Source organism: Nomascus leucogenys, chromosome 4 (genome assembly GCF_006542625.1).
Source record: "Nomascus leucogenys isolate Asia chromosome 4, Asia_NLE_v1, whole genome shotgun sequence".
Taxonomy (NCBI): Eukaryota; Metazoa; Chordata; class Mammalia; order Primates; family Hylobatidae; genus Nomascus; species Nomascus leucogenys.
This window is the reverse complement of record NC_044384.1, coordinates 92,352,569-92,374,570: the sequence shown is the minus strand read 5'-3', so window position 1 is coordinate 92,374,570 and position 22,002 is coordinate 92,352,569. Positions and strand designations below refer to the sequence as shown.

At 52.2% G+C, this 22,002-nt stretch overlaps 1 protein-coding gene across 1 annotated transcript; it reads left to right on the top strand.

Moving 5' to 3' along the window:
- Positions 1-19,412: 19,412 nt before the first annotated feature.
- Positions 19,413-19,733, top strand: LOC100582486 (60S ribosomal protein L36a-like). The gene has a single exon (XM_012504262.1). The coding sequence runs from the start codon at positions 19,413-19,415 to the stop codon at positions 19,731-19,733; it is 321 nt and encodes a 106-aa protein (XP_012359716.1).
- Positions 19,734-22,002: the final 2,269 nt, after the last annotated feature.

The following is a 22,002-nucleotide window of genomic DNA, read 5'->3' as shown; positions in this document are numbered from 1 at the left end:
CCCCCAGTCCTCCACCCTGATCACAGGATGGGGTCATCCAGCTCATCCACCCTGGCTGCTGCCCCTGACCTTCAGTCTGACTCTCTGCGCAAGGAGGAGGAGTGGCATGCAGGACTCACAATCGCTGGAGGCCTCTGCTGTGTCCTCTTCCAGGAGCCTCAGCCTCTACCTGGCTCCAGGAATGAGCACCCCCGAGTCCTGAGCTTACTGTGGGGCCCAGTTCTGCACTGGCTGCCAGGGTGTGCGTTTCTGGGCATCCCCCGGGGCTGGACAGGCCTGGGTGCTGTGGAGGAGAGTCAGATGCCAGTCATCAGTGGGGGGTGAACTGAATGACATTTTAAGCTAACCTCCTGCTCCCCACCCTCTGCATATACACTGTTCGGGCACCTGAACTTCCAGGATCACAAATGTGTAATAGGAAAAAACCCCAAAGCTTTAGGGTTCAGCAGTCTCTGAGGGCTGCAGTCTCAGGGCATTGATGAAAAGGAGACCAGGGTCCCAGTGACCCACAAACCCTCTGGATTAGGGGCTTCAGCTCCAAGGATTGAGCCCTGAGCCATGGCCTTCCTCCATCGTGGCTGCCCTGGGAGGGCCTGGCAGGCACATGAAGGCCTCAGAACACCCCAGGAGCCCACAGGTATGGGCACGCCATGGCAGGCGGCCACAGAGCCCACTGGGCTCCTCACCTGGAATAACTGAATACGTGGCTCACTGTCCCCCAAGCTTGGTTGGGGACTCTTCCTTCATATTTTAACAAAATCCACTGCACCTCTGGGATGCCAGTGGCTGCTGCACACTGGGGACAAAGAAGACAGATGCAGACCTGCCTTCATGGGGCAAATAGGAGCCAAAGCAAGTGCTCAACCAATAAGAGATGTAGTTCCAGACTGTGGTGTGTTCTGAGGGGGACAGTTGGGGCCGGGCTGCCTCAGAGACAGTGAGGAGGTTGGGGTGTCTACAGCGATGACCGAAGGCCTTCCTCAAAGATGGACAGGAGCCAGTCTGAGAATGGAATGAGCTGGAGGGACCGAGAGGCCCCCACGGCTAGGAAGGTGGGAAAGGATGTGATGAGGTGAGGTCAAAGGGGTGATGGGGGCCCACCAGCCAGGGGATGCATCTGGCGCAGGTGTGGCTCAGCCAGGCTGCAGGGAGGCCCAGGAAGGGAACTTCCCTGCCCTGGCTTACTGGGGACACAAGCCTGGCACCCAGGAAGGGATGCGAATGTACATGGACTACCCATGCAAATTCCTGTGGTGAAATTTTCTGTGTCAACTTGGCTGGGCCACAGTATCCAGATATTTGCAAACATCAGTCTAGATGTTTCTGTGAAGGTGTTTTTCAGAGATGATTCCCATTCCCATTTAAATCTGTAGACTTTGAGTAGAGCCAATGATGTGCCAGGGTATGGTGGGCCTCAGCCAATCAGCTGAAGGCCTTAAGAGAAAAAAGACTGAGATCCCTGAGGAGGAAGGAATTCTGCCAGTGACAGACTCGAGACTCACACTGTGGCATCAACTCTTCCCTGGGTCTCTGGCCTGCCCTGAGGTTTCAGACTTGCTGCCTCCATAATTACACAGGCCAACTTTAAACAAGAAATCCCTCTCTCTCCACATATATACCTATCGCACCCCACTGGTTCTGTTTCTTTGGAGGGCCCTGACCAGTACAGATGGGCTCAGGGAAGGCATCCCCAAGGGGAGGGTCCTGCCCTACAGGGGTTTGAAAGCCAGGCAGCCATGCTGGACAGGCCTATGGTGCTGGCCTAGCCAGGTGTGTGAAGGGGAGGGCCTCCAGCAGGGAGGCGGTGGAAACATCTGGTCTGCAGGCTTTGGAGGGAGGGCAGGTGTGGGTTGAGCCCAAGCAATGGTCAACTAGGAAAGGACAGAGGACAGAAGAGTGATTGGCCTGAGCGTAGGGTGGTCATTCACCTGCAGTGTGGCCAGGGTCTCCAGGGTCCTCTGGGTTCGAGGGGGTGAACTATGACAGCAGCATTAAGAATGGGACAGAGGGCAGATGACAGATACTAAGGAGAGGGGGATGGAGAGGTGGATGGAGAGGGGATGGAGAGGTGGATGGAGAGAGGATGGAGAGGTGGATGGAGAGGGGATGGAGAGGGGATGGAGAGGGGGATGGAGAGGGGATGGAGAGGGGATGGAGAGGTGGATGGAGAGGGGATGGAGAGGGGAATGCAGAGGTGGATGGAGAGGTGGATGGAGAGGAGATGGAGAGGGGATGGAGAGGGGATGGAGAGGGGGATGCAGAGGTGGATGGAGAGGAGATGGAGAGGGGGACGCAGAGGTGGATGGAGAGGGGGATGGAGAGGGGATGGAGAGAGGATGGAGAGGGGATAGAGAGGTGGATGTAGAGGGGGATGGAGAGCGGATGGAGGGGGGATGGAGAGGGGATGGAGAGGGGGATGGAGAGGGGATGGAGAGGGGATGGAGAGGCAGATGGAGAGGTGGATGGAGAGGGGATGGAGAGGGGATGGAGAGGGGATGGAGAGGGGAATGCAGAGGTGGATGGAGAGGGGAATGCAGAGGTGGATGGAGAGGGGATGGAGAGGTGGATGGAGAGGGGATGGAGAGGTGTGCAGAGGTGGATGGAGAGGAGATGGAGAGGGGATGGAGAGGGGATGGAGAGGGGGATGCAGAGGTGGATGGAGAGGAGATGGAGAGGGGATGGAGAGGGGATGGAGAGGGTGATGGAGAGGGGATGGAGAGGGGATGGAGAGGTGGATGGAGAGGTGGATGGAGAGGAGATGGAGAGGGGATGGAGAGGGGATGGAGAGGGGGATGCAGAGGTAGATGGAGAGGAGACGGAGAGGGGATGGAGAGGGGATGGAGAGGGGATGGAGAAGGGGAAGGCAGCATTTACTTCTTCCCCTCTGGTTCTCCTAGAAATAAGGATGACAGCCAGGTTCCAACTCGAGTCCCATAGGAGCAGAGCTGCCCACACACTGGGTGGCTAAAATGACACATAGTCATTCTGTCACGATTCTGGAGGCCGGAAGTCCAGACTCAGCGTCACTGGACTGAAGTCGAGGTGTCAGCAGGACTGGTTCCTTCTGGAGGCTCCAGGGGCAAACCTGTTCCTTGGCTTTGCCCATTTCTAGAGGCTGCCTTGGCTGGGCCTTTGCTGGGGCCTACCCACATCTTCAAAGCCAGCACTCTAACCTGCTTCCATCTTCTCATCGCCTTCTCTGCCTCCTCACCTGCCTTTCCCTCCAAAGGACCCCTGTGATGACCTGGGGCCCACTGCAATAATCTAGGATAACCTCCCATCTTGAGATCTGTTGAGTCACATCCTCAAAGTCCCCTTGACCCGTAAGGCCACATCTCACCGATGTCAGGGATAAGGATGTCAACGTCTCTGGAGGAGGTGTTATTTTACCCACAATGCTGCCATTTTTTGAAATGGAGAATGTTGGGTGAGGAAGAGGGGTTCAATTTGGGGCCGAAAGAGTGTGCAGTGCCCATGGATTGAACTCGCAAGTGGAAGTGTCCCCTGGACCTGCAGGGTGAGGCCAGAAGCAAGGCTGGTGGAGTTCAGACAGAGCTCTGGAAGGGACCAGCTGGTGGTGGCATCTGTGTGAAAACAAGGGCAAGCCAGAGGAGTAAGGGCAAGGGGAGGGGCCTGAATCCTGAAGCCTCCTACTCCAGAACTGGAGTGTTTGGTGATGAAGCTTGCGGCGGAGATGGATACGCTGAGAAAGGCTGAGTTGAGGAGCTGGGGCTGGGCTGGGTGGGATGAGTCATCAGGGCTGAGCTGGTAGGATGGGACCATCAGGGCTGAGTTAGGAAGGATGGGACCACAGGGGGCTGAGCTGGTGGGATGGGGCCATCGGGGGCTGAGCTGGTGGGATGGGGCCATCGGGGGCTGAGCTAGTGGGATGGGACCATCAGGGCTAAGTTAGGTGGGATGGAACCACAGGGGGTGAGCTGGTGGGATGGGGCCATTGGGGGCTGAGCTGGTGGGATGACACCACAGGGGGCTGAGCTGGTGGGATGGGACCATGGGAGGCTGAGCTGGTGGGATGGGGCCATCAGGAGCTGAGTTAGGTAGGATAGGACCACAGGGGGTTGAGCTGGTGGGATGGGGCCATTGGGGGCTGAGCGGGTGGGATGACACCACAGGGGGCTGAGCTGGTGGGATGGGACCATGGGAGGCTGAGCTGGTGGGATGGGACCACGGGAGGCTGAGCTGGTGGGATGGGGCCATCAGGGGCTGAGTTAGGTAGGATGGGACCACAGGGGGCTGAGTTGGTGGGATGGGGCCATCAGGGGCTGAGCTGGTAGGATGGGGTCATTGAGGGCTGAGCTGGGTGGCATTGGATCATGGGATCTGAGCTGGTGGGATGGGGCCATTGGGGCTGAGTTGGGTGAGATGGGACCATCGGGAACTGAGCTGGGTGGGATTGGATCATCGGGGCTGAGTTGGTGGGATGGAGCCATCAGGGTGATGTGGCGGGGGATGGGGCCTCTGGTGTTGGGTTGGGTGGGATGGGCTGCTTGGTTTAGCTAGGGCGGTCCTGGTGGTTGATGGTTCTGCCCCAGTTCAGACAGGCTGGGTTGGCCTGAGATGCTTGTTTCTGGTGTTGGGCTTGTGAGTGTCAGGAAGAGTTGGGCAATGCCTGTGGCTTTCCCCTAGGGGCTCTTGGGACATCTGAATGTACCACAGAACAGAGGCATGACTTGTGCCTCAGTAGCTGGAGGGTGATGGAGCAAGGGGCCCTCCCCTGGCCCCAGGGGCCTCGGGCACTGTCCAAACATCTGCACTCACCTCCACCCCCAGACATGGCCAGTGACCACCCTCTAGCCTCACACTGGGCCAGCCATTCTAAAGGGGCCCTGACTTCCCCACCCAGAAGGGGCCCAGGCCATCTGGCCTCCAAGCCTCCTCAATCCACCCCAAGAAGTCCTTGCAGCAGAGCCAAGGGAGCGGGAAGGGCCACCACATCCCTGCCCCAAGTCTTGGTGCAGCCAGCAGGGTAGGGCCACACTGACCCCGTCGTGACCTCATTGTGGGAGTGTGAAGGGAGGGGAGAGCCGGAACTCCATGGAGCCTGGGCATGTGCTCTCCCTTCTCTCCTGGGAGAACCTGTTCTGCTGTGGGCTGATCTGGTCCCACACGAGGAAAAGTCCTTATCACCCTCCTGCAGCCCTCGGCTACCTCCCACCCACAGCCAAAAGGCCTGTTCCCCAGGGTGGGACGGTGGTGGCGGTCAACACTCGCCCTTTCTCGGGATGCCAGCTCCTCTGTGGTACCCTGCCCCTCCCAGGCAGCTGGACAAACGGGTCTGGTGCTGTGACACCCCCTCTCTTTGGAGCAGTGACTCATAGGGGCAGGGAGTGGTGGGTGGGGACAGGTGGCCCCTCTGTCGTGTGAACAATGCCCTGATTCTTCCAGCCTGCATCGGGGTGCTGAGCTGGGGGCAGGGCCCTGCCCAAAGGCAGATGCTGAGGCCTCCGCTTCCAGTCCTGGAGGGACCCCAAGCCTCATAGTGGGTGCTGCGGATGCAGAGCCCTCGTCCCTCGAGTTACCCGGCATTATACCGCACACCTCCCTGCATCATGCTAGCAGGAAGCACGGCTCTGTGACAGAGGACTCCAGGTGTGTGGCTTCATGTGGGTTACTCACCTGTCTGAGCCTTAGTCTCCAGTCTGTAAAATGGGATGGTAGTGTCCATCCTCATGGGCAGGGTGGGAGCATGGTGGCAGGTGTTCCCCATGTTACCTGCCCCTCTCCATCCCCCTCTCCATCCCCTCTTCATCCCTTAGTCTCCAATCTGTAAAATGGGATGGTGACATCCGTCCTCATAGGCAGGGTGGGAGCACGGTGGCAGGTGTTCCCCATGTAACCTGCCCCTCTCTGTTGGCTCTGGACCGCTTGTCAGCCACACAAGGAAGCCCAGGACTCTTTGCCCCTTGGGCCATGGAGGACACACAGGTCATGGGAGAAGCCTGGCAACCAGGCTAGGGAGCTCATGCAAGGCAAGGAAGATGACTTCCAAGAGGAGGCCAGCCAGAGGGTGGGGAGCCTGCTGGGGGAGGCAGGGCCCCAGGGGAAGGGTGCCCGGGCAGGGGCCCCCAACACAAGTAGGGGCAGGGAGGCCAGCACGCCATCCTGCTGGCTTGGCCAGACCGAGGGTGCACAGGTGGAGGTGAGCTGTGGCCCTGGAGGCTGGACAGGAAGGTCGAGGGAGGCTGGAAGAGCCTTGAATGCCATGGTGAGGGCTTCTGAGTTTGTTCATGAGCCATCAGGTGGGTGCTGCTAGGAGTGTTGGCAAGCAAACTCCTCTCTCTGGGTCCCACGTAGGACACGCTATAGCCCCTCACTTGCTCACACCACTGAGTTTGCAGGGACTGTGCCCCTCTCTGGGGGACACCTAACACAGGAGAGTGCAAGCTAGGCAGAGGGAAAGGGGGTTCTCGGGGTCTGTGGCTCCCCCTGCTCCTTGTGCGCATAGGTTGGGTCCTCTTGGGAGGACCAGTGCCAGGCAGGAGGCAGCCCTGCTCGTGGCTCTGTGCGTGCTCCCAAAGTCTCCATGGAGAGCACCCAGCAGGGTCCTGTCTGCAGAGTGCAGGCCCTCGCCTGCCCCGGGGACGAAGCTGCCGCAGCAGGGAGATGAGGCTCCCTCTTCCTTGGTCCATTCGCTGCTCTGTTTGCCAAGGGTTTGTGCCACACGTTCTGTGGCCGGACGTGATGTGGATGCTGTGATGAACAGAATAGACAGAAATCCCTGCCCTCCAGGAGCGAATAGTAGGGGATGGGAGACATGGGGGCCATGGTAACAAACACAGGGGTGGTGACTGAAAGAGCAGTAAAGAGGAAGGGCGGGACCACTTCTGGGGATGCCTGGGGTCTGGGTAAGGATGCGGAGGCAGGGAGGAAGCCAGCCTTCTGCCCGGCGGGCACAAATGCCCCAGGCCAGGGGTGCAGGCGGGCAGGTGCCAGAGCGCACAGAGGAGGGAGCTGGACCCTGCAGGCTGCGCCTTGAGTGTCCCATGGGGAGTCTGCAGGGCTGAGAACAGGAGGGTGAGGACCACCTCAGCAGGCTCTCGGGGCCACTGGCGCTCGTTGAGTGGGGAGTGTGATGGGGCGTGGGAGACGCAGAGGAGGAATATAGGGTGGCTGGGTGGGGTGTGGTGGCTGACAAGGCAGGGTGAGGTGGCAGATTTTGCTGGTGGGCTGGATGCGTGGAGGTGGTGGTGATAGGGGGAGGCCTCCTAGAAGGGGAGGCTGAGGAACAGCCTGTCTGAAGGGGGCGGTCAGAACTGCCGGGGGTGACTTGTTGCTAGGCCCCCAGTGCGTGGCCGACGGGCAGCTGGACGCAGGTCTGAGGGTGGAAGGAGTGTCCTGGCCGAGATGCGCGTGGAACCCCTTAGCCCAAGAGGATTTCCAGCCTGGAGGATTTCCAGGGTCAGCAGGAAATCGCAAGCGGTCAGAGTGGACACAGTGGCAGCAAGGAAAAGCTGGGGAGGGGACAAAGCTGGAGACAGAGCAGCCAGCGGGGAAAGGAGAATGTGTGTGGAGTCCTGGAGCCAAGCACGGGAAGCGCTCCCAGAAGCGACCGGGGGACTCGTCCACACTCCGATGCCCCAGACACGGCCACATGCAGCTCTCAGGACCTTGCTGGGGCAGCTCCTAGAGGCTCAGGTTTGAAGGAGGTGGAGAGAAGGTGCCGGGAGCTGGTGTCTGAGGCTGCCTCTCTCAGGGAGTGTGGCTGGGAAAGGGCAGGGGAGCGACGTGGTGGCCAGGATGCACTAGGATGCGCTTAAAGCTGCTGGAAGGATCTGGCAGCGGGAGGAGTAATCCCTGCAGGTGAGAGGGTGGCAGCTGTGATGCTGGGAAAGATGTTCCCTAATCCAGTGGGGTTCGGCAGAGTCAGTACCGGGAGGCAGAGGCGAGGCCGTGGAGACCACTGAGGGTGTCTGCAGCATCCTTGGGCCCTGACCCCAGGCCCCTGGCCTGCAAGAGAAACCCTTGGGCAGTGGAAAGTTCACTCCCTCCCTGAGTGTCGTGCACCAGTGACCGCTGAAGCCCAAGTCCAGGTGACCTCTGAGCATATGATGTGAGGGGCCCTTCCTGTGGTCTGCAGGCCAACCAGTGACTTCCTTCCCCTTCTGGAGGTGGCTCCAGCGGCCATGTGCTAGGGTTGTCATGTGAGGCTGGCCTTGGCTTCCAGGCCCTGAGGCCACAGCACCATGCCACATCCCCAGCTCTGTGGCCTCTCACCCTGGTCCAGGCAGCCCCTCTTGTCAGCCTCAGCCGTGCAGCCTGCACACAGAGCCTGCACCTCTTAGCTGAACAGCGGCTCTTCCATGCCCTTTGGCAGAGGCTTCACCCATCTGTGCAGCTGCCTGGCCTCTGTTGCAGGTTCTGCCCTCACAGGCAGTGCCCTCCTGCCTCTTGGGCCTGGCTGAGCCCGTCCTTCCACTGCTGAGACCACGACAAGGGGCTTCCACCCTCAGCCAGGACGGACCTCCATCCCAGGGTACAGGCAACATATGGGAGCCACGTCACAGCTGTTTCACTACTGGGAGCTGTTACCTCCCAGGGGGCTGTGAGCTGCCCAGGTCCCGAGGGTGTGAGACTATGGCTGGGGACTCAGGAGGCCAGGGCATAGGAGCTGGGAGGGTGACATTACAGAGCCCAGAGGGTCCATGTGGAGACCAAGGCGAGGTTCCAGTGCGGTCCTAGCAGCAAGGAGGGAGAAGATGCTGGGAAGGTGGTGGCCCCTAAGGGTCACCTGCAGATGGCGGCCACCAGCCCCTCACCGGTGCAGTCAGCTTCATGCCCCCAGCCCTTTCTTACTCGCTGCCTCATCTCATCCCCCCAGGCCCCAGGGGGCAGGCAGGGCCTTGATCCCTTGCCCCAGATGAGAAAATCCTGATGCTCACACAGGAAGTTGCAAAAGGACAGTGCAACACCTCCTGATCTTGCTTTTTTGCTGCCTGTGCAGTTTTGCAAAAGTCACATTCCTGTTGGGGTGACGGGCAGCGTCCCCGCTGTCCCCCCACAGTCATTGTGGGTCCTCCTCCCCTGTGCCCCGGACAGAGCCCCAGTGGACAGAGGGCTCTGGTCCCTGCCCCACACTCCCTCATGGGCAGAATGCCCTTCTAGCTAGCAGCCCCCTCCCCACAGTGGCTCACACATGGGCCAGGGATGCCCCTCCTGAGCTTCTGTGTCCTAATCTGGGGAAACCCCAATGCCCTAGGGGTGCCAGACACACACCACTGCCTGCCCTGAAATAGAGGGCGCTTGCCACAACGCCCAGCAAAGCAGGATTATCTCCTGACCTCTGTGGGTCCAGCCTGCGGCGAGTGGAGCCAGGCCCTCCCCTCACCAGGGAGCAGGGCAGGAGTCCCCCCTCACCCCATCCTTCTGTCTCTGGACCCCTCAATAGTACCCAGCCTCTGCCCACGGCCCCTCCATGTCTTTCCCTGCCCCTTCCTGCTACCCAATCCTTTGTTCTTTTGCTGGGCTGAAAAGGGTCCCTGAAGATGTTTACATTCTAATCACCCGGACCTACATGACAAAGGGGCCTCCAGATGTGGTTAAGTTGAGGCACATGGGATGGGAGATTGTTCTGGAATATCCAGACCGGCTCAGGGCAATCACAAGCATCAGGATAGGAGCTGGGGAGGGTCAGAGCCACAGGAGACCAGAAGATGCCACTGCTGGACTTGAAGTCGGAGGAGGGGACCGTGAACCCGCGAATGCTGGCGGCTTCCGGGAATGGGAGACCCAGGGAGAGATGGATTTGCTCTTAGGGGCTCCAGAAGGGAACCGCCCTGTAGGCATCTTGATATTAGCTCCGTGAAAACCACGTGGGACTTGCGACCTCCCAAACTGCAAGACGATAGATTTGCATTGCTTTAAGCCACTGTGTTTGTGTAATCTGCCACAGTAGTTAATTAGTCAGAGACTAATACAGACCTTGTGCCAGGTGACCAGCCAACCTTTGTAAAACCGAGAATCCTGCTGTCTGGGCACCTCTCAACCCCAGGGACCGCAGTCACTCCACGTATTCCACTCTTTGTTCCTCTCCTGCCTTAAGCCCCAACTCACGGACCTCCCCAAGTATCCACCCCATCGCCTGGCAGAATGTCGCGTGGAGAGTGCTGAGGATGGGGCATCCGCTCCACCTTTGACAGAGACAGAAACTTGACCCCATTTCACAGCAAGAAGATGCAGGCAGGGCAGGTCCAGCAGCCATGAAGTCACGGAGTCAGGATTTTCACCCTGGAGCCTGGCACCCAAGCCGGAGCTCCCATCCACCCCAAGTGACATGGTGGCCAGGTGTCTCCCCTCCCAGCCCAGGGCCCCCCGCCTGCTCTGGCCCTCGGCCCCCACAACCCCCATCCCTGGCTGGGCCCTGGTTGTGACTCTTCCTCAGCTCTCCCAGGCCGCTCCGGCTCCTGTTTTTATCCTCCTTAGCTTGGTCACTAAGCAGAGCCCCCGGGTCAAGATGCAGGAGTCCTTGGCCCGGGGCCCAGCCGCACCTGCCCTCCATGGCGGAGGAGGGAACCAAGATGCCCAGCAGGCATCTCCACAGAGGTTCCACCACCTCCCCCGCTGTCTGGGGGAGGAGATGAGAGTGGCCATCTCTCCCTTCCCAGCCGCTGGTGAGAGCAGAGCTGGGGCTGGTGGCTCTGGTGGCTCCCCCACAGCACCCCACACTCAGGCTGCCTGGCACATCCCGGTCTGAGGTGGGCAGCACAGCCAGAGGCAGCCTCAGCGGCCTCATCCCTGGGCCCAGAGACACAAGCAGCATCCACAAGGGCCTGAGGGTGGCCCTGCGTCCTGTGCTGCAGGCTCTTGCTGGCCCCACCCACGCTCCACCCCAAATGAACCCCAATTCTCCCAGCTGACCCTGGCTCTCTGCCCTGCTCAGGACCTGTCCCCTCGAACGCTGTCCCTCCTCCCCACCCACATCCGTTCCTGCCACCTTCGCCGCATCACCGCAGAGTTATACATGGACTTAAGTGATGGACTCAGCTAGCTCTCGGAGGTTCGTTCAGAAAAGCAGCGGGTGAATTTGCTTAGAGCTGCCCCAACAGAGACCACAGACTGCACAGGTTAAACAACAGACATCGATTTTTTCACATGCTGGAGGCTGGAGTCTGAGATCAAGGTGTGGGCAGGGCTGGCTCCTCCTGGGGTCTCCTGCTCCCTGTGTCCCCATAGGGCCACCCCTCTGTGTGTGTCTGTGTCCTAATTTCCACTTTTTACAAGGACCCCAGGCCCACCCTGAAGACCTCATTTTAACTTATTCACCTCTGTAAAGACTCGTCTCCAAATACAGCAGCATTCTGAGGTCCTGGGGATCAGGGCTTCAACACATGAATTTTGGGGGACACGACTGAACCCCTAACAGGGCTCCAGTACCCTCTGCCCAGATTTCATGCCCACATCCCGAGGTGCCCAGGCCTTAAGGCCCTTGCAGCAGATTCTCCCTGCACTCACTGGCACCCTGGCAGGCGGACTGGCATCCCCTCTGTGTTGTTTCAGTCTCAGACAGTGATTCAACTCCCTTCTCACCCCAAACACCGTACCTTCCCAACCTCTCTTCTCCCAGACCCCTTCTCCTGGCAGATACCCACCTGGGCCCACCCATCCTCTCTCCTCTCAGTGCTGGGGCCCTTACAGTTTGCTCACCATGGTGCAGTTGGCAGAGGTACCTGTTTAAAGGCTTGTCTGATCCCATTCCTCTACCCCAGGACTCTCTGTGATTTCCAGCGCACTTGGCTACAGGAACAGAGTTCTTGGGGCCCAAGGTCCCTTGTGGTCTTGGTCCCCTGCTGAGCTTGGTGGCGCCCGCTCACCCCAGGAACTCTTCCCCATGTGGCCTCTGCCCAGCTCACTGTCTGCAGATGCCTCCTCCCAGTGCACTGACTGCTACAGTCCCACAGATCCAGCCCCAGATGCTGCTCCCAGAGGAGCCTCCCCAGCCCCTCAAGGAGGCTGGGTCTCCCCGTAGCCCAAATCAACATCTGGCACACTTCTTTTGAACCACCTGACCCCATTTTTACTGTTGCCAGCTTTTGAACATTCAAGTGGTTAAAACTTTTTTTTACCTTTTTTTGTTTTTGTTTTTGAGACAGAGTCTCGCCCTGTCGCCCAGGCTGGAGTGCAGTGGCGTGATCATAGTTCACTGCAGCCTTAACCTCCTGGGCTCAAGTGATCCTCCCATCTCAGCCTCCTGAGTGGCTGGGATCACAGACATGCACCACCACGCTCGGCTAATTTTTTAATTTAATTTTTTGCACAGACGGGGTCTCACTCTGTTGTCCGTGCTGGTCTCAAACTCCTGATCTCAAGGAATCATCCTTCCTCAGACTCCCAGAGTGCTAAGATTATAGGTGTAAACCACAGCACTCAGCCTTTTTATCATTTTATTTGAAGTATAATGGACCACTTAGACCCTGGTGGTTCTGTCTGACTATAACGGGGTTGAAAAGTTTCTATCGCCTACTGACGTCATAGGCCTCCTAAGGCCATAGCACAGTGAGCTGCCTTCTCTGTGTTTAGATACGCAAATGCTTACCATTGTGTTGCCTGCAGTATTCAGCACAGTGCCCAGCCCTGCAGGCCTGCCGCCCAGGAGCAGTAGGCTCTACCGCTCATCCTGGGTGTGTGGCAGGCCACACCATCTGGGTTTGTGTAAGTGCACTCTGCAATGTTCACACAACCATGAAATTGCCTTAGGACACGTTTCCATGTGGTTACCTGGCAAATGACTGGATAATGGATGGACAATCAACTGCATGCGCCTAAAGTGTGCGACTTGACCGGTTTTGAGACCTCTGCACACTGATGAATGCATCTCCGTGGTCGAGATCATGAACTCCCCTCCACAGCCTCCGCTGTGACACGTTGACCATCCCTCCCTGTTTCTCCCCTCCTCCCCACCCCCATCCCTGTCGGTTCCTAGACAGCTAGTGTTCTGCTTTTTGTAGATGAGTTTCCATTTCTAGAATGTTATATAGATGAAGTCAGACGGCGCGTGCTTATTTTTTTCTGGTTTGTTTCACTCGGCGTAATTATTTTGAGATGTAACCGTGTCACTGCATATATCAATGTGTTCAGCATAATTATTTTGAGATGTATTTGTATCATGCATGTGTCCATGTGTTCACTTTCCCCCGGCTGCTGTCACAAATTGCCACACACTGAGTGGCTTAAAACAACACAAATCTATTAACCTTACAATTCTGGAGGCCGGAATTCTGAAGTGGGTCTCCCTAGGCCAAAATCAAGGTGTCAACAGGAATGACTGTGCTTTCTCTGGAGGCTCAAATGGAAAATCCATGTCCCTGACCCTCCAGCTCCCAAGGCTGCCTGCGTTCCTTGGCTGGCAGCCCACCTCCATCTTCAAAGCCAGCATTGGTCGGGCCAGTCCTTCCCACATCCCGGCACTCTGACCTCCTCTTCTGCCTCCTTCTTCCATTGTTAAGCACCTTGTGATCACATTGCTTATTCAGATCATCCAGGATAATCTCCCTATTTAAGGTCAGCTGCTTAGCAACCTTAATTCCATCTGCAATCTTAATTCCCCTTCAGCATAAACCTAACATATTCCCAGCTTCCAGGGATTATGGCATGAATATCTTTTGGGGGACCATTGTTCTGCCTGTTGCAATCAATACCTCCTTCATTATTATCGCAGAATAGTTTTCCATCATGGGCACAATCTGTTTCTTCATCTAACTGTTCATGGCATTTTGGGAAGATTCCAGTTTTTGGCGATTACAAGTGAAGCTGCTAGGAACATTAACATACAAGTCTGTGTTGACACCTGCTTTTGCTTCTCTTGTGTAAATATCTAGGAGTGGGATTGCTGGGTTGCATGGAAGATATGTGGGCAATTTTTTTTTTTTTTTGAGATGGAGTCTCATTCTGTCACCCAGGCTAGAGTGCAATGGCACGATCTCGGCTCACTGCAACCTACGTCTCCTGGGTTCAAGCGATTCTCCTGCCTCAGCCTCCCAAGTAGCTGGGATTACAGGTACCCACCATCATGCCCGGCTAATTTTTGTATTTTAGTAGAGATGGGGTTTCACCATCTTGGCCAGGCTGGTCTTGAACTCCTGACCTCACATGATCTGCCTGCCTTGGCCTTCCAAAATGCTGGGATTACAGGTGCGAGCCACCGCGCCCAGCGCTAATTTTGTATTTTTAGTAGAGATAGGGTTTCACCATGTTCGCCAGGCTAGTCTCGAACTCTTGACCTCAGGTGATCTGCCCGCCTTGGCCTCCCAAAGTGCTGGGATTACAGGCATGAGCAACCGCACCCAGCCTTTCCTTTTTTTTTTCCTTTAATAGTGTTTTTTATGATGTGTTTAATAAATCTTTGCTACATTCAAGATCAGTAAGATTTTCACCTATGTTTTCTGTTAGAAGGGTTATAGCTTTGTCTCTTCCAATAAGGCCTGTCATCCATTTTGAGTTGGTTCTTGTGTATCATGTGAGGTAAGGGTTGGAGTTCTTTGTTATGGCTATCCAGTTGTTCCAACATCATTTGTTGAAAAGCCTTTTCTTCATTTAATTGCCTTGGCAATTTGGTTGAATTCAGTTGTCCATATTCATGTGGATCTATTTCTGGGCACTCTATTCTGACCCGTTTATCTATTTGTGTGTCTTTATACCAGCACTGTACAGCCTTAACTATTATTATTGTTATTATTATTATTTTGAGACATAGTCTGGTTCTGTCACCCAGGCTGGAGTGCAGTGGCCCCATCTTGGCTCACTGCAACCTCCGCCTCCCAGTTTCAAGTGATTCTCCTGCCTCAGCCTCCTGAGTTGCTGGGATTACAGGTGCATGCCACCACACCCAGCTAATTTTCGTATTTTTAGTAGAGACAGGGTTTCACTATGTTGGCCAGGATGATCTCGATCTCCTGACCTCAGGTAATCCACCTGCCTCAGCCTCCCAAAGTGCTGGGATTACAGGTGTGAGCCACCATGCCCGGCCTGATTTTAGTTATTTTAGATGCTTTGTATTTTGATACACATTTTAAAATCAGCTTGTCCATGCCTGGCGTGGTGGCTCACACCTGTAATCCCAGCACTTTGGGAGGCCCAGGCGGGCAGATCACGAGGTCAGGAGATCAAGACCATCTTGGCTAACACGGTGAAACCCTGTCTCTACTAAAAATACAAAAAACCAGCTGGGTGTGGTGGCAGGCGCCTGTAGTCCCAGCTACTTGGGACGCTGAGGCAGGAGAATGGCGTGAACCCAGGAGGTGGAGCTTGCAGTGAGCTGAGATCGCGCCACTGCACTCCACCCTGGGTGACAGAGAGACTCCATCTCAAAAAAAAAAAAAAAAAATCAGCTTGTCCATTTCTAAAAAAAACAAAAACTGTCTTGAGATTTTGATGTGGATTGGGTTGATTCTATAGATCAATTTGGGAACAACTGACATGTTGAAAATATTGATTCTATCCATGAACACCATATATCTCTCTCCATTTGCTTAGTATTTTACTTTTGCTTAGTGTATTTAGAGTGTCAGAGTACAAGTCTTGGACATGTTTGTTAAATTTATCCTGAAATATCTATTTTCAATTTTCTTCTAAATTGCCATTTTAAACATCAATTTTGGGCTGGGCACAGTGGCTCATGTCTGTAATCCCAGCACTTTGGGAGGCCAAGGCAGCCAGAGCACCTGAGGTCAAGAGTTCAAGACCAGCCTGGCCAATGTGGTGAAACCCCTCCCTACTAAAAATACAAATATTAGCTGGGCGTGGTAGTGCACACCCATAATCCCAGCTACTAAGGAGGCTGAGGCAGGAGAATTGCTGGAGCCCAGGTGGTGGAGGTTGCAGTGAGCTGAGATTGTACCACTGCACTGCAGCTTGGGTGACATGGCAAGACTCCTTCTAAAAAAAAATAAAAAATAAAAAATCAACTTTGAATGTTCATTGCTGTTATATAGAAATACAATTGATATGTGTCCATTGACCTATCCTACAACCCTGCTAAACTAATTTATCAGTTGTAGTAACTTTCTCATAGATTTTGTAGATTTTTCTTCAACAATGATCATGTCTTTGGAAAATAAAGACGTTTGTGCTTCCTTTTCAATCTGGATAATTTTTTTTTTTCTTTGCACTGGCTAAACCCCAGTGAATGTTGAATGGAAGCTGTGAGAACAGACATTCTTGTCTTGTTCCTGATCGTAGGAGAAAAACATTCCGTTTTCATCATTCAGGATGATGCTCGCTGTCGGTTTTTCTAGTTTTATTTTTTAAAATCAGGTTGAGGAAATTTCCTTTTCTTCTCTGTTTGCTGGGAGTTTTGATCAGGAATGGATACTGGATTTTGTGAAAAGCTTTTTCTGAAGCTATGGAGATGTTCTCAGGCATTTTCTTTTTCAGTCTGTTAATATGGTGAATTAAATTCATTGAGGTTTTTAATTTATTTTATTTTTATTTATTTATTTTTTGAGGCGGATTCTTGCTCTGTTGCCCAGGCTAGAGTGCAGTGGCGCAATCTTGGCTCACTGCAAGCTCCACCTCCTAGGTTCATGCTATTCTCCTGCCTCAGCCTCCCAAGTAGCTGGGACTACAGGCACCCCCCACCACGCCTGGCTAATTTTTTGTATTTTTTTTTTTAGTAGAGACGGGGTTTCACCGTGTTAGCCAGGATGGTCTCGATCTCCTGACCTCGTGATCTGCCCACATCAGCCTCCCAAAGTGCTGGGATTACAGGTGTGAGCCACCGTGCCCGGCCCTCCTTGAGTTTTAAAACATCATAAAATAACCTGGCATTCCCAGGATAAATCTCACTTGGTCATGAGTATTATCCTTTTTATAGATTTTGGGGTTTGATTTGCTAAACGTATGCCTATTTCCCATCTGTCGATCCTCTCTGGGGGTGGAGGACATCTGCTCATACCTTTTGCACCGTCTTAAACGGATTTTTTTAAGTTACTGAATTTTAAGGGTTTTTCGTGTATTTTGGATTCAAGGTCGTTATCAGACTTGTGTTTGACCAAAATGTTCTCCCAGTCTGTGCCTTGTGACTCCATTCTCTTAGCAGTGTCTTTTACACAGCAGAAGTTTATAATTTTAATAAGTCCAACTTATCACATTTTTTTTTCGTGGGCCATATTTTTGGTGCTGTATCTAAAAAGTTCTTCATCAGCTTGGCATGGTGGTGCACACCTGTGGTCCTAGCTGCTCGGGAGACTGAGGTGGGAGGATCACTTAGGCTCAGGAGGTTGAGGCTGTAGTGAACTACCATCACACCGCTGCATTCCTGCCTGGGCAACAGGGCGAGACTGGATCTTCAAACGAAACGAAACAAAAAAGTCATCACCAAACCCAGAGTCAACCAAACTTTATCCTATGTTATCTTCTAGGAGCTTTATAGTTTTGCTTTGCTTTTAGGTCCATGATCCATTTTGAGTTAATTTTTGTGAAGGGAGGAAGGTCTATACCTAGATTCTTTTTTTCACCCCATATGTCCAGGTGTTCCAGCACCATTTGTTGAATTGCCTTTCTTTTCTCCATTGAATTGCCTTTACTTCTGTGTCAAAGATCAGTTGATTATTCTATTTCTATGAGCCTATTATCTCTGTGCTTTCTATTCTGCCCATTGGTCTATCTGTCTATTCTTTTGCCAATAACACACTGTCTTTGTTACTGTAGCTTTGTAGTACATCTTGAGATGTAGGCTCAGTCCTCCAACTTTGTTCTTCTTCTTCAATATTGTGTTGGATATTCTAGATCTTTTGCCTTTTTGTGTAAACTTCAGGATCTGGCTGGGCACGGTAGCTCATCCCTGTAACCTCAGCACTTTCGGAGGCTGCGGTGGGAGAATTGCTTGAGGCCAGGAGTTTGAGACCAGCTGAGCAACATAGTAAGACCCCATCTCTACAAAAATTGAATTTAAAAAAAGGAAAAGAAAAAAACAGAATCTGTTTTTTTAATCACAGAATAACTTGCTGGGATTTTTATTGGGATTGCATCAAATCTACAGATGAAGTTGGGAAGAACTGATATATTGATGATATTAGGCTTCCTATTCCTAACTCTCTCTGTATTTATTTAGATCTCCTTTGGTTTCTTTCCTCAGAGTTTTGCAGTTTTTCTCATATGGATCTTGTACATTTTTTGTTAGATGTATGCTCAAGTATTTCATCTTGAGGTGCTACTGAAGGTGGTAATGTATCTTTAATTTTAAATTCCAATTGCTTATTGCTGTTTAATTTACTTTTTTTTTTTTTTTTTGGAGGTGGAGTCTTGCTCTGTCGCCCAGGCTGGAGTGCAGTGTCGTGATCTTGGCTCATTGCAACCTCTGCCTCCCAGGTTCAAGCGATTCTCCTGTTTCAGCCTCCCAAGTAGCTGGAATTACAAGTGTGTGCCACCACGCCTGGCTAATTTTTGTATTTTTAGTGGAGACAGGGTTTCACCATGTTGGTCAGGCTGGTCTCAAACTCCTGACCTCAGGTGATCCACCTGTCTCACTCTCCCAAATTGCTGGGATGATAGGCGTGAGCCACCATGCCCAGTCTGTTTCACTTACTTTTAATCTATTTGTGTCTTTATGTTTTAAGCAAGTTTCTCATATGCAGCATGTAGTTAGGTCATACTTTTCTTATTTAAAATCTAATTTGACTATTTCTTTCTTTTAATCAGGGTTTTTAGACCATGAAACCATTATTGATATGGTTGAATTGAAATATACCATCTTGTTTTTGGTTTTCCATTTGCCCTATCTGTTCTTTGTTCTTTTTTCTCTTCTGCCTTTTAAAGATATTCAGTATATTTTATGATTCCATTTTATTTTCTTTGATGGCTTCTTAGCCACACCTTTGTGTTTTGTTATTTTACTAGCTGACTCAGGGCTTATAGTATATATGTGTATTTACCTTATCACTCTCCACTTCAAGTAATAGTATTTGACTTTATGTATTGCATAAGACCTTTACAACCGTGTACTTCTACCTGCCCCTCCTCAGACTCTGTGTTCTTGTTGCCATACATTTTACTTACTTCATATTATAAGCTTCAAATTATGACCAGGTGCAGTGGCTCACATCTGTAATACCACTTTGGAAGGCCAAGGCGGGTGGATTACTTGAGGCCAGGAGTTCAAGACCAGCCTGGTCAACATGGTGAAACCTCGTCTCTACTAAAAATACAAAAATTAGCTGGCCGTGGGGCCCCTGCCTGTAATCCCAGCTACTCAGGAGGCTGAGGCAGGAGAACCACCTGAACCTGGGAGGTGGAGGTTGCAGTGAGTGGAGATCGTGCCACTGCACTCCAGCTTGGGCAACAGAGTGAGACTCTGACTCAAAAAAAAAAAAAAAAAGCTTCAAGTTACATTCTTATTATTTTGTTTTAAACAGTCAGTTATCTTTTAAAAAGATTTGAGCGCCTATAGCGCTCATGCAAACATGTTGAAAGGCCCTAAAACCCGCCGGATGTTCTGTAAGAAGTGTGACAAGCACCAACCTCACAAAGTGACACAGTACAAGAAAGGCAAGGATTCTCTGTACGCCCAGGGAAAGCGGTGCTATGACAGGAAGCAGAGTGGCTATGGTGGGCAGACTAAGCCGATTTTCCGGAAAAAGGCTAAAACTACAAAGAAGATTGTGCTAGGGCTTGAGTGCGTTGAGCCCAACTGCAGATCTAAGAGAATGCTGGCTATTAAAAGGTGCAAGCATTTTGAACTGGGAGGAGATAGGAAGAGAAAGGGCCAAGTGATCCAGTTCTAAGTGCCATCTTTTATTATGAAGACAACAAAATATTGAGTTTATGTTCACTTCAAAAAAAAAAAGAAAAATCCACCATTTCTGGTATTTGTCTTTGCTTTGTATAGATCAACTTCATCTAGTATAATTTTCCTTCTGCTTGAAGGATGTCCTTTAAGAATGTTTTTGTGTGTGTCTGCTGGTTATGAAACCTTTTAGCTAAAAAAGAAAAGATGTTTATTTTACCTTCATTTTTGAAGAAATTTTTTCTGGATATAAAAATTCAAGTTGACAGCTTTTTTATTTTCTTCCAGAACTTTAGAGCTGTTGCTTTACTGTATTCTAAATTGTGTTGTTTCTGGTGAGATGCCTGCCGTCATTCTCATTTGGTTTCTCTGCATGTGATGTATCCTTTTTCTATGGATGCTTCTTTCAAAATATTTCCTTTGGCACTGATTGCTGGGTTGAAGCAATTTAATCATGATGTGCCCGCCTGTCGTTTATTCGTGTTTATTGTGCTTGGGGTTCATTGGAATTTTTGAATCTGTGAGTTTCTAAATTTTATGAGGTTTGAAAACATTTTAGCTAGCATTTCTTCAAATAATTTCTGCACTCCTCCTTTGGGGACTTTCCATTACATGAATGTTAGCCTGCTTGGAGTAGTCCCACGGCTCACTGATGCTCTGTTCATTTGTATTTGATGGGGTTTTTCTTTTAGTCTTTTTTCTCTCTGTGTTTCTTTTTTGTTTTTTTTTTTTTTGAGATAGAGTCTCGTTCTGTCACCTAGGCTGCAGTACAATGGTACGATCTCAGCTCACTGCAACCTCTGCCTCCCGGGTTCAAGCGATTCTCCTGCTTCAGCCTCCCAAGTAGCTGGGATTACAGGCATGCACCACTACACCTGGCTAATTTTCTTTTTTGTATTTTTTTGGTAGAGATGGGGTTTCACCATATTGTCCAGACTGGTCTCAAACTCCTGACCTTGTGATCCACCCATCTCAGCCTCCCAAAGTGCTGGGATTACAGGTGTGAGCCACTGCACCTGGCTGACATGTTTCTGAGAAGCAGGAGAGAGATTAATCTATCCCTTCCCTTGGTGTTCAGGGAGAATTTTAATCTGCCAGCGACTGGCTCCAGGCTAACATGTTGCCTGTTGAGGCCCTAAATTCACCTCCTGACGTATCCTGCATAGATCATCCTCCAACATATAATCTAGGACACTGTCGAGCTTAACAAAAGATGAGTTTGAGCACAAGGAAGTTACATCCCTGCCCTTGGGCGGTAGATATGAATCAATTTGAAATCCTTAGAACCAGAGCAAGAGTTCAAGGGCTCTGTTCCTGGCAGTGACTTGACTGGACTTGAGAATCTGAGCCTAACTCAGCAGCACTGGAAGATGTAAGCAAATCTAACACGTGTCACCCAGATCCTATCAGCCTTCAGCGCCACTCAGGAGGGACACTGTCCCCCAGATCCTATCAGCCTTCAGCGCCACTCAGGAGGGACTGAGTGCTGCACTGGCTGGTGTATTAACTATGAGTTAAAAGCACTTGGAAAACAGCAGGTACAGAAAGATCACTCTGACCTTTGTGCCGTTTCTTAAAAGCAGGAGCTGAAATTCCCACGTGAAAGCTACAACAACACCCTTATCTTCAAGAACAAGAAATCTAAGGGAATTCTGAACAGGCCTTGTTAGACTAGCTCTTATCTCTTAAGCTTCCCTGCCTAACTCACTTGCTTCTTCACAGTTTCTGTTTCTTCATTTCCTTAGGAAGCCTCCTGAGCCCCATAGAACTTCTTTTGAATAAATGTGTGTGCCTTTCTCCTGTCAATCTGTTTCACGTCAATTTAATTCTGGGGCCATGCCAGGACCCCAAGAGGATGGAGGTGGAGTTCTGCCACCTTCCACTATCTTTCCAGGGATGTTTGCAGAACCTTAGCAGAGGCAGTGTCTCCCTGCGGGATGGAGGGCAGATTGTCCTGGATAATAAAGATGGGGTCCCCCTGTGGGCCAAATAAAGATAATGTCTCCCTCCAGAGTGAGACTCTGTCTAAAAAAAAGATAATGTCTCCCTCTGGGCAGGTTTGATAGCAGGTCCTTATGAAATATTGGGGCTTCCTAAACTTGGAGTTCCTCGTCTGGGACTCAAAACTACCACATCCAAAGCACCTGTCTGAGCTGTTCCTCATCCCCCGTGGGACTTGGGGACCAGCACGAAGCTCCTGCTGCCTGACGAGCTTGAGGAATCGAGTGCTTGCTCTCCGGGAGTCTCTGCCTGCACCTGGGCACCTG